Source organism: Orycteropus afer, unplaced genomic scaffold (genome assembly GCF_000298275.1).
Source record: "Orycteropus afer afer isolate SDZICR_OR568_19922 unplaced genomic scaffold, OryAfe1.0 scaffold00307, whole genome shotgun sequence".
NCBI lineage: Eukaryota > Metazoa > Chordata > Mammalia > Tubulidentata > Orycteropodidae > Orycteropus > Orycteropus afer.
The window spans coordinates 4,081,378-4,097,968 of NW_006921894.1; the positions used below are offsets into that span (position 1 = coordinate 4,081,378).

At 40.6% G+C, this 16,591-nt stretch overlaps 1 protein-coding gene across 1 annotated transcript in view; it reads left to right on the top strand.

Moving 5' to 3' along the window:
- Nucleotides 1–16,591, top strand: part of AFG3L2 (AFG3 like matrix AAA peptidase subunit 2) — a 102,003-nt gene that overhangs the window by 54,589 nt on the left and 30,823 nt on the right. Inside the window, exons 14-15 of the mRNA XM_042782410.1 lie at nt 490–600; nt 3,787–3,902. Coding sequence (XP_042638344.1) covers nt 490–600; nt 3,787–3,902 — 227 coding nt within the window. The remainder of the gene's footprint in view (nt 1–489; nt 601–3,786; nt 3,903–16,591) is intronic.

Sequence of the window (16,591 nt, forward strand, 5' to 3'; positions counted from 1 at the left end):
TCAAACCCACCAGCCACTCCTTGGAAGGAAGACGGGGCAATCTACTTCCGTAGATTCTGGACACTTCATATAAATGAAATGTGGTCTTTTGTGCCTGATTTATTTCATGCAGCATAATGTCTTCAAGGCTTACTCATTTAGCATATATCAGAACTTCATTTTATTGCCAAATAATATTTCATTGAATATACCACAGTTTGTTTATTATCCATTTATCAGTTGATGGACATTTAGGTTGTTTCTACTTTTTGATTATTATGAATAGTCATGTGCTTTACATTCATATATAGGTTTTTATGTGGACATATAGTTTTAATTTCTTGAATAGTTAAGGTTATAATGAATCAAACTGAATTATATTTACATAAAACTCTTACCTAATCTATGACTGGTTGAGAAGGTGACTGTTGGTTTGGTCATCAGTAATGTGTAAGTCATTGATTTTAGTACATTTTGATCTATAAGCTGTTCCACATGTTCCTTTTATAGGAGCTGATGTTGCTAATGTGTGTAATGAAGCGGCTTTGATTGCTGCGAGGCACCTTTCTGACTCCATAAATCAGAAACATTTTGAACAAGCAATTGAACGAGTGATTGGTGGTAAGGCAACTGAATGTAACGCGAGTCAAAAGGCTGATGAAATTAATTTGAGGCTGATGAAATGAATTTGAGGCTGAGGATTTCTGTTTTTTAGCAAGTTGTAGAAGCAAAGAGAAGTATTTCTAGCCAATGATGGAGCTTACCATGCTTGCCCAGGGCCTCGAGTAAGCCAGTGCCTCTCTGAGTTGAGTGGAGACTAAATAATGTCAGAACAATTCTGACAGGCTCGAGGGAGTTGCTCACACTCAGCTTTGCTATCGCAGGCAGTATTGCAGGTAGGGTGTCTGCCCCTGGGTTATACCAGTTTTAAAAGAAAAACTCACAGTCTTCCTGTTTTGAAATTCTTTATAACATGACTTAAATGTACTTTGTGTAGATATTGGTAGTGGACATTAAAGCTCTAAGAGGAGCTTCTTTGCCAGCACAGTGGGGGATGTGTGCCACATGCTTTCCTTGCTCTCTAAAGAGCTTAAAATGTAATGCTTAGGAGAAGAGAATGACAATTCAAATGTTTGGGAATTCAGAGCAGAGGAAAGTGAATTGCAGTGGCCAGGCATAGCTTTATAGAAGAGGTGGGATTTAAACTGGATTAATAGGGAAATGGGATATGGCATGATGTGGTGTGAGCAGAAGAGGCTGAAGGTAGCCTTGAGTACCTGTGTTTGAAGAGGGAATATAAGCTTGTCAGGCTCAGGCTCCTGTGGGCAAATAAGGCACAGGTGGAAATAGTTGTTTAAGTCTAAATTTTGGAAAGCCTTGAATGCTAAGCTAAAGGGCTCTATAAATTTTGTTTGTAGCCAGTATTGAGCTAACGAGTTTTTTTTTTTTTTTTTTCCCTGAGCCAATGAGCAAGATAATAGTGACATCTAAGGGAAGAAAATCTGGATTAGAAGGGGGGGGGAAGCATTTGGTGGCAGAAACCTTGGAGTCTTTATTATAAGATAACAGTGTCTAGCATGGGTAATACCTGTGAAAACAGGCAAGGAGGGACAGATGTAAAGGCCGAAGGAAAAGTGGGTACTCTGAAGGTAACTGGTTTGGCAGAAAATGCAGGTAAGTTTGAGATGGGCAGCATCCACTGGAGCTGCCATACACTCCATGCAGTACAGGCTGTGTGATCCTTGAGGCTGCCAGTCAGAGTTGATGGTGGTTGTGAATACTCAGGGAGCATTGTCACAGTCAGGGGAAGAGAGGCTCACATTTGGTAGCAGAAGGAAGGAAAGCTGAGTCACCAGAGTCCTAGGGCTTCCTATATGCCATATACAGTTCTACATAGAAGATGCATCAGTGAATACGGAAGAGGGTGCTAAGAAACTTGGGGGATTTGGAAGACAAAGGTAAAGACAAGTTCATGAAGGAGGAGTTGTCAGCAAGGTCAAGTGATGCAGGGACATTATGGAGAATGACCTTTGGATTTGGCAGTGAGACTGTTCCTGGTTACTCTTGGATAACAATTTCAGTGTAGATAGAGTATGAAAGCAGAGTAATGGAGATACCAGTAAGGAAAAAGGCCAATATACCAAGGTGGTTAGCATGGGTTAGGTGCTAAATAAGCAAATAATTTTTGAATGAATGTATGAATGGATAATTTTATACTAGATATTTTAGATTGAAAAAAGTCTAAGATGATAGATTTGTTGATGGAATTAAAATAATTCACTTCAGAGATAGGTGAACATAATATATTTCTACCTTTTATGTCAAGGGTATGTCTCAGTGCTTGGTACAAAAAATGAGAATATGAAAGAGAACAGGGAATGGCAAGTAAGTAGTCTTGTGGTCTAAGGTACATTGAAGTTTTACTTATCCTCACTGTTCAGGCACTGTAGAATGCAAGCCCAAAGCAATTGTTTTTTTAATAAAATAGCATACTGAAGAAATGAGAAATTCCTGTGATAAATTATAAGGGGAAAAAAATCTTTGTTTTTTTACATAAGAAAAGCTTATCTGTAGAAAACAAAGGACTTCTTAGCTTGTTCCCTATAACTTTCTACCTTTGTAGCCTGTGGCAAATGCTTAACTTGTGTCATTGGGAACATGGCATTTTTTCTTTTAATCTTCCAGACTCCTGAATATCTTTTGAGTTGTGAAATTCCCTCAGATGAGTTACCTAAAACAAAACAAAACTACTTTTTTTTTTTTTTAATTAGGATTTGGGTGAAGATTTACAGAGTAAATTCACTTTTCATACAGCAGTTCACGTATACTTTGTCTCATGTCATTGACCAAAATTTACAATGCAGCAGCTCCCCTCCCACTTCCTCCCCATAGTTACCTCCTCCCAGTGTCCATCCCTTCATACTCTTCTGCACCCTGAGCTATCTCCCTGTGCATAAGCAGCCCTTCCTTCTCCCATGATTGTTCTCTCCAGGGCGTGTGTCTACTTGAGGTAAATCAAACCAAAACTACTTTTGTCATGAGTATGATGATTTGTACTTGGACAAACTTTGTAAAACTCATTTATAAGTACAACACTAGGTTCAGAGTTAAGGCTGGAAAAGACTCTTAGATTAGAGATCCTTCTGTTCTATAGGTATTACGTAGTCTCCCACAGGAGTTCTTCTGGACACTGCATCTCTAAGAAGTGTGCCTTTTTAGGTACACCCTGCTGCTTCCTTGGCCAGCTCTTTGAGCTCCTGGGACCTTCTGGTTAGTGCTCAGTGCTCCATCATTGGCCCAGCTGCTTCTCTTGTTAGGTATTTCCAAATCTTTAACTACCTCACTGCTTTCTCTATTGCCTGCATTCCACCAGGAATGTACAAATGTCAGTCTTCTGTGGCAAGAATCTTTTTTGCCCAGTACTTGGTAGTTCTGTATACTTTAAAGACTAAGCAGTGAGAACATTTTTAGAGTTCGTTGTTTTCTATGAGTTTTATGTTTTTTAAATTGAGCTAAGTGCTAGATTTTATTTTGCATTTCTACTTATTTCCTAAAACAACACATGATTCAAAAGAATGGGAGAGTTAGGAGAGAAATGAGCTGGGGGACAGGGTTTGTGAATTTGTTTGCGCTTATAGTTAGATGTGTTTTGTAGTTGACCTAAGTTGACCTTTGCTTTTATTCTGAACTTGTTTGGCAATTTTTTAATTATCATGAATATCTAAATATATTTTTATATTTGTATTGTATTATATTACATTACTATCTTTTCATGTCAGTGTCAGTGTTTTGTTATTATTTTGTTAGGTTTAGAGAAAAAAACCCAGATTCTGCAGCCTGAGGAGAAAAAGACCGTGGCATACCATGAAGCAGGCCATGCAGTTGCAGGCTGGTACCTGGAGCATGCAGACCCACTTTTGAAGGTAAAGCAATGTGTGTTAAACATAAGAAAGCCAACTGAGTATGTGAACAATTACTTCATTGCAATTACTTGAGAAGAAAATTATATTCCTACAAAAGATATATATGTAAGATGTTTAAACTTAAAGGAGTTTGGCAAAGATTTCTGGTAATGGCAGTGGAATGAAGTGGTCATGTGAACTCTACCACAGATAAAGTTACAAAATTTGGAAAGAAAACTACTCTTTAAAGGGACCTGAAAGTAGGCACTATGCTGCCAGAGCTCCTAAAAGAGTGTATGTTGTTGTTGTTATGTGCCGTCGAGTCGGACCCGACCCATAGCGACCCCTCCTTGGGTTTCCAAGGCAGTATCACTGCAGAAGTAGATTGCCCCATCTTCCTTCCAAGGAGTGGCTGGTGGATTTGAACCGCCAGCCTTCTGGTTAGCAGTCAAGTGCCTTAACCACTATGCTACCAGAGCTCCTAAAAGAGCGTATATGCACATGAAAATACTCAGCATCAGTCTTTGAGGAAATAGAAATAAAAGTATAATTGGATACCACCACACATCCACTGGAATGGTGTTGGTAAGGATGTGGAACAATTGGACTTCATACATTGCTGATGACAATGTAAATGGTACAGTTATATTGGGTAACATTTTTTGTATAAAGATCACATTTCCATACCACCATGCAGTCTCACTCCTAGAGAAATGAAAACATCCACACAAAGACTTGTATGCTTTGTCCATAATAGCAAAAATGTGAAAGGAATCCTGATGTCCATCAACAATGAAATGGATAAACAAAGTTTGGAATTTGTTCATGTCATGGAATGTGTGAGTGTTGGAGCTGTGTGTCAACTTGGCTGGACCACAGTTCTGTGTGGTTTGAGCTGTTGTGGTGTGGTTGCTCCCATGATGGGATCAGATGACTATGTTTTGAGTGGCCAATCTGTTGAAAGGGAGTTTCCCTAGGGGTGTGGCCTACTTCCAGTATATGCAAGGACATCTGGGAAGAGGGACATTCTTCTGTGGACTGGGATTCTGTTGTGCTGCCTACAACTGTCCATGAGTGAACAGTCCACCATTCAGCCTGGAGATCTTGGATTTGTCATTCGTTGGAGTCAACAGCTGGTGTACTGCCTGCCAGCCTTGAGCTCCTCAGCCCCTGTGGTTGCAAGAGCCAGGAAAAGCCTCCAGCTTGACATTTGATCCAGGAACTTTGGACTTGTCAGCTTCTATAAGTGTGTGAGCCATTTTCCTAAGATAAATTTCTCTCTATATATACATATATATAAGCTTTACTGGTTTTTCTTTCTCTAGAGAACCCAGTCTAACACATTTGGTACTGAGAGTGGTTCTAGAGAGACAAAATCGTAAGGATGGACTTCCTAAATTGGTTCTCCAGTTTGATTAATCTTAAAGACATTAGTGACCCTGTGTCTGTTAGTAAAGAGGGTCCTGCTAATCCGTGGGATGAGGTGGCAAAACCAATACGCGAAATAGCACCACCAATAGATCAAGTACTTGGGAGAAGTGATGCTCTGGGTGATTGGATATTTGATACTTTTCTGCAATTTTTTCAGCATGAGGAGTATAAGGAAGCTGGTTGGTTGGTCCTACTTACACTAGACAAAGTGGTGAAAGAGCAAGATGAGTTCAGAGCTGCTGAGTCTCAGCTTCAGCGCCGCATAAAGACCTCAGTGCTTCCAGTTGTGCTCTGAAAGAAAGCCTTATATCTTCTAGTAACAGAGCTGATATTGGTGAAAACCAAACCCAGAGTCTTATTGTAAGGGTGGCTGAATTACAACGCCAATTAAATTGCCAATCCAAAACGGTGTCTGACGTTAAAGTGAGGGCATTGATTGGAAAAAAACGGGATCCTGAAACCTGGAGTGGGGACATATGGACATATAATCAGGAAGATCAGGATATGGAGTGTGTAAATTCTGTTGAATCCCTCCCATCTGAAGGGTTTACTGTAAAACCATTATCTCCTCCCCCTCAGTTTGATGGGACTAGCCAAATCAGTCCTGCTGGGTGATTGCCTGAGGCAGAGGCCATGGAAGACATTCCTGAATGCTCTCAGGAACTGTTTCAACCACCCATTGTTGCTGCCAGAACCATAACTAAAGTTAAGTCCAAATGAGCCCCAAAAGGTGAAATAGAAAGTGTGACTGAGGAGGTGGTACGCTATACCCAAAAAGACCTACTTGATTTTGCTAACATGTACAGACAGAAACCTGGAAAGTATATGTGGGAATGTCTACTGAGGGTGTGGGATAATGGTGCAAGGAATGTAAGATAGGATCAGTCTGAGTTTATTGATTTAGGCCCACCAAGTATGGATTCTTCATTCAGTGTCTCAGCTCGAGAGGTTAGGAAAGGATCTAATAGTTTATTTGGTTGGCTTACTGAGGCATGGATTATGCCGTGGGCTACCTTAAGTCAAGTTGAAGTACCAGACCTGCCTTGGTATAATGTAGAAGAAGGTATCCAGAGGCTTAGGGAAATTGGCCTGTTAGAATGGATTTATCAGATTAGACCCCTAGAGCCAGAAATGGAGAGTCCAGAAGACACGCCTTTCACCAGTACCGTGAGGAATAAATTTGTGAAGGGAGCTCCAGCATCCTTGAAGACTGCTGTGATTGCTATTTTATGTAAACTTGATTTGACAGTGGGAACTGCCCTAATTGAACTAAGACATTTAACTATGGTGGGGCTGATTGGACCCCGTGGTAGTAGGGTCCAAGTGGCAGTAGTTAATCGACAAAGGCAAGGTGGGCATGGTTACCATAATGGACAGCAGAGTCAGAACACTAATCAGAACAGTCTGACTCATGTGGAATTACGGCATTAGCTACTTGCTCATGGTGTTCCTAGTAGTGAAATACATGGCAAGCGTACTAAATATTTACTTGATCTGTATAGACAGAAGAATTCTAGGTCACGTGAACAGCAACCTAGATTGAATCGCCAGAATACAGAGTCACAACCTCTCAGTCAGTTCCCAGACTTGAGTCAGTTTACAGACCCACAACCCCTTGAATGAAGGGGAGGCCAGGTCCAGGTCCCTTTGAGGAAGGACCCTACTACATTGCCCAAAATCTATAGTGTCAGTCTTTCTCCTAGCCTTCCCCAAAGGGATCTGAGGCCTTTATGAGAGTGACTGTTCATTGGGGAAAAGGAAATAATCAGACTTTTTGGGGATTACTGGACACTGGCTCTGAATTGATAATAATTCCAGGAGACCTAAAGCGTCATTGTGGCCCACCAGTCAGAGTGGGGGCATATGGAGGTCAAGTTATTGATGGAGTCTTAGCTAAGGTGCATCTCACAGTGGGTCCAGTGTGTTCCTGAACCCATCCTGTAGTGATTTCCCCAGTGCCAGAATGCATAATTGGAATAGATATACTCAGCAATTGGCAGAATTCCCACATTGGCTCCCTGACATGTGGTGTAAGGGCTATTCTGGTAGGAAAAGCCAAGTGGAAGCCCTAGAACTGCCTCTACCTACAAAAATAGTAAACCAAAAGCAGTACTGCATCCCTGGAGGGGTTGCCGAGATTACTGCCACCATCAAGGACTTGAAGGATACAGGGGTGTTGATTCCCACCACATCCCCATTTATTTCACCTACTTGGCCTGTGCAAAAAACGGATGGATCTTGGAGAATGACAGTAGATTATCGTAAACTTAATCAGGTGGTGACTACAATTGCAGCTGCTGTTTGTGATGTGGTTTCATTGCTTGAGCAAATTAGTACATCTCCTGGTACTTGGTACGCAGCTAATGATCTGGCCAATGCCTTTTACTTGATACCAATTTCAAAGGACCATCAGAAGCAGTTTGCCTCCATCTGGCAAGGCCAACACTATACTTCCACAGTCCTTCCTCAGGGGTATATCAACTCCCCGGCACTATGTCATAATTTAGTCCATAGGGATCTTGATCACCTTTCCCTTTCACAAGACATCACACTGGTCCATTATATTGATGACATTATGCTGATCGGACCTAGTAAAGAAGAAGTATCCATGACTCTAGTATTATTGGTGAGATATATGCATGCTAGAGGTTGGGAAATTAACCCAACAAAAATTCAGGCACCTTTCCACCTCAGTGAAATTTCAAGGGGTCCAATGGTATAGGTCATGTCAAGATACTTCTACTAAAGTGAAGGATAAGTTATTGTATCTGGCTTCCTCCACAACTAAAAAGGAGGCACAACGTCTGGTGAGCGTCTTTGGATTTTGGAGGCAACATATCCCTCATTTGGGTGTGTTGCTGCAGGCTTTTTATCAAGTGACTCGGAAAGCTGCTAGTTTTGAGTGGGGGCCAGAACAACAGAAGGCTCTGCAACAGGTTCAGGCTGCCGTGCAGCCTGCTCTGACACTTGGGCCGTATGATCCAGCTGATCTAATGGTGTGTGAAGTGTCTGTAGTAGATAGAGATGCTTTTTGGAATCTTTGGCAGGTCCCTGTTGGTGAATTGCAATTCAGACCCTTGGGGTTTTGGAGCAAAGCCCTGCCCTCCTCTGCAGATAACTACTCTCCTTTTAAGAAACAGCTTTTGGCTTGTTACTGGGCTTTAGTAGAGACTGAATGCCTAACCATGGGCCACCAAGTCACCATGAGGCCTGAGCTGCCCATCTTGAACTGGGTGTTGTCTGACCCACAGAGTCTTAAACTTGGACGTGCACAGCAGCATTCCATCATTTAATGGAAGTGGTATATCAGAGATCAGGCTCAAGCAGGACCTGAAGGCACAAGTAAGTTGCATGAGGAAGTTCCTCAAATGCCTGTGTTCTCCACTCAAGTCACATTACCTTTCCTGTCCCACTCTGCACCTGTGGCTTTATAGGAATTCCTTATGATCGGTTGACTGAGGAAGAGAAAACTCATGCCTGGTTTACAGATGGTTCTATGCGATATGCAGGCACCACTCGAAAGTGGACAGCAGTGGCACTGCAGCCCCTTTCTGGGACTTCCTTAAAGGACAGTGGTGAAGGGAAATCCTCCCAATGGGCAGAATTTCGAGCTGTGCATATGGCTGTTCACTTTGCATGGAATAAGAAATGGCCAGATGTGCGGTTATATACGGATTCATGGGCTGTGGCTAACGGCTTAGCTGGATGGTGTCTGGAACTTGGAAGGAGCATGATTGGAAGATTGGTGATAAGGATGTGTATGGGGAAGAGGTATGTGGATACATCTCTCTGAATGGGCAAAAGGAGTAAATGTGTTTGTGTCTCATGTGAATGCCTACCGAAAGGTGACCTTGGCAGAGGAGGACTTTTAACAGTCAGGTGGATAGAATGACATGTTCAGTAGAAAGTAGCTGTCCTTTTCCCCCAGCTACTGCTGTCATTGTTCAATGGGCTGATGAACAAAATGGCCATGGTGGCAGGGATGGAGGTTATGCATGGGCTGAGCAACATGAACTCCCGCTTACCAAGGGTGATTTGGCTACCACCACTGCTGAGTGCTCAATCTGCCAACAGCAGAGACCAACACTGAGTCTGCAATATGGAACCATTCCTCAGGGTGATCAGCCAGCAACCTGGTGGCAGGTTGATTACATTGGACCACTTCCATCATGGAAAGGACAGCGTTTTGTTCTTACGGGAATAGATACTTATTCTGGGTATGGATTCACCTTCCCTGCACGCAATGCTTCTGCTAAAACTACCATCCGTGGACTTACAGAATGCCTTATCCACTGTCATGGTATCCCACACAGCGTTGTTTCAGATCAAGGAACTCATTTCACAGCAAATGAAGTGCGGCAATGGGTTTATGATCATGGAATTCACTGGACTTACCATGTACCCCATCATCCTGAAGCAGCTGGCTTGATAGAATGATGGAATGGCCTCTTAAAAACACAAATACAGTGCCAGCCAGGTGACAGTACCTTCAAGGGTTGGGCAATGTTCTCCAGGAGGCTGTATATGCTCTAAACCAGCATCCAATATATGGTTCTGTTTCTCCAATAGCCAAGATTCATGGGTCCAGGAACCGAGGGGTGGAAATGGGAGTGGTACCACTCACTATTGCCCCTAGTGACCCACTCAAAAAATGTTTGCTTCCTGTCCCTGCTACCCTGTGTTCTGCGGGTCTGGAGATCTTAGTCCCAAAGGGAGGAACTCTCCCACCTGGAGACATAATATTGATTGCATTGAACTGGAAATTAAGAATGCCACCCAGTCATTTTGGCTTCCTTATGCCTCTGGATCAACAGATAAAGAAGGGCATTACTGTACTATCTAGTGTGATAGATCCTGATTACCAAGGGGAAATTGGTTTGGCTTTATATAATGGAGGTAAAGAAGAATATGTCTGGAATACAGGAGATTCTTGAGAACATCTCTTAGGGCTACCATGCCCTGTGATTAAATGCATTGGAAAATTACAGCAACCCTATTCTGATATGACTGCTAATGGCCCAGACACTTCAGGAATGAAGGTTTGGATCACCCCACCAGGCCAAGAACCATGACCAGCTAACATGCTTGCTGGGGGTAAGGGAAATACAGAAAGGGTGGTAGAAGAAGGTAGTTCTGAATATCAGCTAAGACCATGTGACCAGCTGCAGAAACAAGGACTGTGATTGTTATATTTCTTCATTGTATATGTGCATCAAATATTTTTGTTTCCTTTTGTTGTGAACTGTGAAATGTAAATACGGTTAATGCATTTTGGTTGTATGTGTGTTAGCGTATCATGTTGGGCAAACATAAGACTTTATAATTGTCCTTATTTAGAGATTATATATGATTAATAAGATGTGTACAACTGCCAAGTTGACAAGGGGTGGACTGTGATAGTTGGAGCTGTGTGTCAACTTGGCTGTATTACAGTTCTGTGTGTTTGAGCTGTTGTGGTGTGGTTGTTCCCATGATGGGATCAGATGACTATGTTCTGAGTGGCCAGTCTGTTGAAAGGGAGTTTCCCTAGGGATATAGCCTGCTTCCAGTATATCCAAGGACATCCTGGGAAGAGAGACATTCTTCTGTGGATCGGGATTCTGTTGTGCTACCTACAACTGTCCGTGAGGGAACAGTCCACCATTTGGCCTAGAGATCTTGGATTCATCATTCGTTGGAGTCAGCAGCTGGTGCACTGCCTGCCAGCCTTGAGCTCCTCAGCCCCTATGGTTGCAAGAGCCAGGAAAAGCCTCCAGCTTGACCTTTGATCCAGGAGCTTTGGACTTGTCAGCTTCTATAAGTGTGTGAGCCATTTTCCTAAGATAAATTTATATATATATACACACACACACACACACATTTATAAGCTTTACTGGTTTTTGTTTGTCTAGAGAACCCAGTGGAATACAGAATGCTACACAGCAATAAAAATGACAGAACTATCAATACATGCAACAGTATGAATGGATCTCAAACACATAGTGAAGTAAACCAGACAAAGAAAAAGAACATATTGTATTTGGAATTGTATTTACATGCAGTTTTACAAACTATAAACTTATGTATATAGATCGAGTAGCCTTTGCCTAAGGTTGGAAGTGAAGGGAAAAATTGACAGCAAAGGGATACGAGGAAACTTTTTGGAAAGATAGAAATGTTTTGTATTTTGTTGTGGCAGGGGTTTACATTTGTCAAAACTTATAGAAATATATTTAAAGTAGTTACATTTTACAGAATGGAAATCATTCCTCAAAGTGTTTTTTCATTTTATTCATTTTTTTTTTAATTCTGATTTGGGTGAAAATTTATAGAGCAAATTCACTTTCTATACCACAGTTCACATACACTTTGCATCATGACGTTGACTACAGTTTGTCACAATGCAACAGCTCCCATCCCACTTCCTTTCAATAATTACCTCTTCCCTGTGTCCATCCCTCTATGCACTCCTTCCCCTGAGCTGTCTCCCTGTGTAAAAGCAGCCCTTCTTTCCTCCATGATTGTTCTCTCCAAGGAGTGTATCTACCTCAGATAAATGTTCATCTCATATGCCTGTCTTTTCCTTGGCTGGAAGCCACAGGTGTGGGTTCAATTCCAGACCTGAAGGGCAGCTAGGGGCCATAGTCGCAGTGGTTCCACCAGGCGCTATTGGACCAGCAAACATGGTTCCCCCCGCTTTTCTTTTCTCCAAATGATTATGAGTTTTGTTCCACATTGTTCTCCCTCTCTACCCAGGCTCGCCTACATAGATCCACTTCCAAGTGGTTGACAGTGGTAGCCGGGCGCCATCTAGTTCTTCTGGTCTCATAGTCATATAGGCTGCAGATCGGATGGTGTACCAGTCACTAGGACTGATTGTTTCCATGAATTTTAGGTTTTCTTCATTCTTATTTGATCTGGACGAGGAGAGACCAATCGTTGCATCTAGATAGTAGCTTGCAAGCTTTTAAGATCGCAGACACTATTTGCCAAAGTAGGACGTGGAACAACATTTTATGTAGTATATTATGCCAATGGATTTTGGTGTCCCCGCGACTATGGTCTCGAGCCAACAGGTTCAACTATTGACTCCCTCTCGGTAGCTGGCTGTGACCAAGCAGTGACTACAACCTTGCCCCTTGTCAGCTCTACTATACACCTGGGAATTCAGATCATACACATAAACTTATAGGACCATTGTCTTTCAACCCTATACATGTTCTTGGATACACTCCCCATTTCATAGACATGCCTACTAGTTCAGCCTGTCCACCCATCTATCCACCCATATACCCATGTTTCCCTTCACTGACAGTGCAGTATTGAATGTATGAAAGAGTTCATCTTTGTTTCCTGTACCTCCCATGTACCTCTCTATGTCTTTCTCTTCCTCAATGATCACTCACATTTGGTACATTGCTCTTCTCTTCACCCAAATCAATACTTATCTCTATCTATCTAACCGTGTTCCCTCCCCTCCCCTCCTACCCATGGCAGCCAACAAAGGAAATTTCCTTCCATAAATAAACCTTTCCTTGACTTTTACAATAATGTACTAATAGAATATTTGTCCTTTTGTGATTGACTTATTTCACTCAGTATAATGTCCTCCAAGTTCATTCACATTATGTGGTGTTTTGCAGATTCTACATTATTCTTTAGTGTTGCATAGTATTCCATTGTGTGTATGTACCATAGCTTGGTTGTCCATTCCTCAGTTGATGGACACCTAGGTTGTTTCCATCTTTTGGCTATTGTAAATAGTGCTGTGATGAACATGGGTGTGCATATATCTGTTCTTGTCATGGCTGGCACTGCTTTAGGATATATACCTAGTAATGGAATAGCTGGGTCAAATGGTATTTCTAGTTCCAACTTTTGAAGGAATCGCCATACTGTTTTCCACAATGGTTGTACCATTTTACAGTCCCACCAGCAGTGTATGAGAGTCCTGATCTCTCCACATCCTCTCCAGTATTTGTTATTTTATTTCTTGCTGAAGTTTTCTGCTAGTCCTAGGATAAGATGGTACCTCATGGTTGTTTTGATTTGCATCTCTGTAATAGCTAATGATCGTGAGCGTTTCTTCATATGTTTGTTGGCTGCTTCAGTATCCTCCTTGGTGAAGTGTCTATTCATGTCTTCTGCCCACTATTTAATTAGATTGTTTGTCTTTTTGTTCCTGAGGTATTGGAGTTTTCTATAAATTCTAGAGAGAAGTTCCTTGTCAGATATGTCATTACCAAATATTTTTTCCCAATCTGTAGGTTCTCTTTTGACTCTTTTGGAGAAGTCTTTGGAAGCACATAAGAATTTAATTTTTAGAAGGTCCCAATCATCTGGTTTCTCTTCTGCTGTTTGTACATTTTGAGTTATGGTTGATCTTTTATTTATGCCATATATTAGGGCCCCTATATTTTCCCCTAGTTTTTCCTTGAGGAGCTCTGTAGTTTTAGATTTCACATTTAAGTCTTTGTTCCATCTGGAGCTCATTTTTGTATATGGTGTGAGGTACAAATCTTGTTTCATTTTTCTGCAAATGGATATCTAGTTTTGCCAGGACCATTCATTAAACAAACATTCTCTTCCTCATTTAATGGATCTTGGGCCTTTGTCAAAGATCAGCTGACTGTAGGTTGATGGATCTATTTCTGGGTTCTCAATTTTATTCCTTTGGTCTATGTATCTGTCATTAAACCAATACCAGACAGTTTTGACTACTGTGGTGTATAGTAGGTTTTGAGATGTGGCAGGGTGAGACCTCCTACTTTGTTTTACTTCTTCAATAATACTTTGCTTATCTGAGGTCTCTTTCCTTTCCATATAAAGTTAGTGATTGGTTTTTCCATATCCCTAAAGAATGTTGATGGTGTCTGGATTCGGATTGCATTGAATGTATAGATTGCTTTGGGTAGAATTGACATTTTCACAATGTTCAGTCTTCTTATCCACGAGCATGGGATGTTCTTCCATTTATGTAGATCTCTTAAAACTACTCTTGAAGTAGTTTTTTATAGTTTTCTTTGTACAGGTCTTTTGTGTTCCTGGTACGATTTATTTCCAAGTAAGTTATTTTTTTGGTAGCTATTGTAAATGGTATTGATTTCCTTATTTCTTTTTCAGCAATCTCTTTGCTGGTGTAGAGGAATCCAACTGATCTTTGGATGTTGATCTTATATCCTGCCACAATGTTAATTCCCTCAATTAGTTCCAGTAGATTTTTGACTGAGTCTCCTGGGTTTTCTAGGTATTGGATCATATCATCAGCAAATAGGGATAGTTTGACTTCTTCCTTACCAATTTCGATGCCTTTGATTCCGCTAGAACTTCCAGTACAGTGTTGAATAGAAGTGGGGATGGTTTCAGTCTCTCTCCATTGAGAATAATATTGGCTGTTGGTTTTGCATAGATGCTTTTATTATGTTGATGAATGTCCCTTCTATTCCCATTTTGCTGAGAGTTTTGATCAGGAATGGGTGTTGGATTTTATCAAATGCCTTTTCTGCCTCAATTGATGTGATCATATGGTTCTATTTGCATGGTGGATGACATTTATTGTTTTTCTAATGTTGAACAATCCCTGCATACCTGATGTGAACCCCACTTGGTTGTAATGAATGATTTTCTTGGTAGGTTGTTGGAGTTGGTTCGGTAGGATTTTGTTGAAGATTTTTGCATCTATATTCATGAGTGATATTGGTCAGTAGTTTTCCTTTTGACTAATGTTTTTGCCTGGTTTTGGTATCAAGGTTATGCTTGCTTCATAAAATGAGTTAGGGAGGATTCCATCCTTTTCTTTGTTTTGGAATAGTTTGAGTAGTATTGGTATCAGTTCTTCTCTGAATGTTTGGTAGAAATCTCCGGTGAAACCGTCTGGGTCAGGACTTTTTTTAGTTGGTAATTTTTTGATGACCTGTTCAGTTTCTTCTTTTTCCATATCAATGTGTGTTAGTTTAGGTAAGTGCTGTGTTTCTAGAAATCTCTCCATTGCTTCCATATTTTCAAATTTGTTGGAGTACTGTTCTTCATAGTATCCTTTTTATTTCAGTTAGTTCTGTTGTGGTGTCACCCATTTCGTTTCTTACACATTTTATTTGTATTGTCTCCCTCTGTTCCTTTGTTAAATTTACCAGTGGTTTGTCAATTTTATTGACCTTTTCAAAAAACCAACTCTGGTCTTGTTGATTTTTTTCTATTGCCCTTCTAATTTCTGTTTCATTGATTTCTGCTTGAATGTTGATTATTTCCTTTCTTCTGGTGATTGTAGGCTTTTCTTGCTGTTCTTTTTCTAATTGTTGGAGATGTTGATTTAAAGTATTGATTTTGCCTCTTCTTTTTTGATGTGTGCAATTATTGCTATAAATTTGCCTCTGATTAGTGGTTTTGCTGTGTCCTAAAGATTTTGGTATGTTGTGTTTTCATTCTCATTTAAGGAATTTTTGAATTTCAATTTTGATTTCTTCTCTTACCAAGTCTTTCTCAAGGAGGATGTTGTTCAGTTTCCATGTGTTTACTCTTTTTCTGTTGATCTTCCTATTGTTGATTTCTAATTTGATAGCATTATGATCTGAGAAGATGCTTTGCAGTATTTCCACGTTTTTAAATTCATGAAGGCTTGCTTTGTGACGTAACATATCACCTATTATGGAAAATGTTCCATGTACACTGGAAAAGAAAGTGTGTTGTGCTGGTGCTGGGTCAAGGGCTCTATAGATGTCTATAAGGTCAAGTTGGTGGATTGTATTGTTTAGCTCTTCTGTATCTTTGTTGAGTTTCTTTCCAGTTGTTCTGTCTTTCAGTGAAAGTGGTATATTAGTCTCTCACTGTGATTGTGGAGTCATCTATTTGGCTTTTCAACTCTTTTAAATTCTGATTTATGTATTTGGGGCTGTTTCATTGGGTCTATAGAAATTTATTATGGTTATAGCTTCATGTTAAATTGATAATCATTATATAATGTCCTTACTTGCCTTGTATGGTGGTTTTTGTCTTAAAGTCAATTTGATAGAAATTAATATTGCCACTCCTGCTCTCTTATAGTTGCCATTTGCTTGGTAGATCTTTTTCCAGTCTTTGATTTTTAGTCTATTTTCGTCTTTATCTCTAAGATGTGTCTCTTGCAGGCACCATATTGATGGGAATTGTCTTCTTATCCAGTCTGCAACTCTCCATCTCTTGAATGGTCTACTTCATTCAGTGTAATTATTGACAAGTATGAATTGGTTGCTGTCATTTTGTTATGTATTTTTTCATGGTGTCCCTGGTTTCTTTGTTCCATATTATTTTCTGTGCTGAGCTCA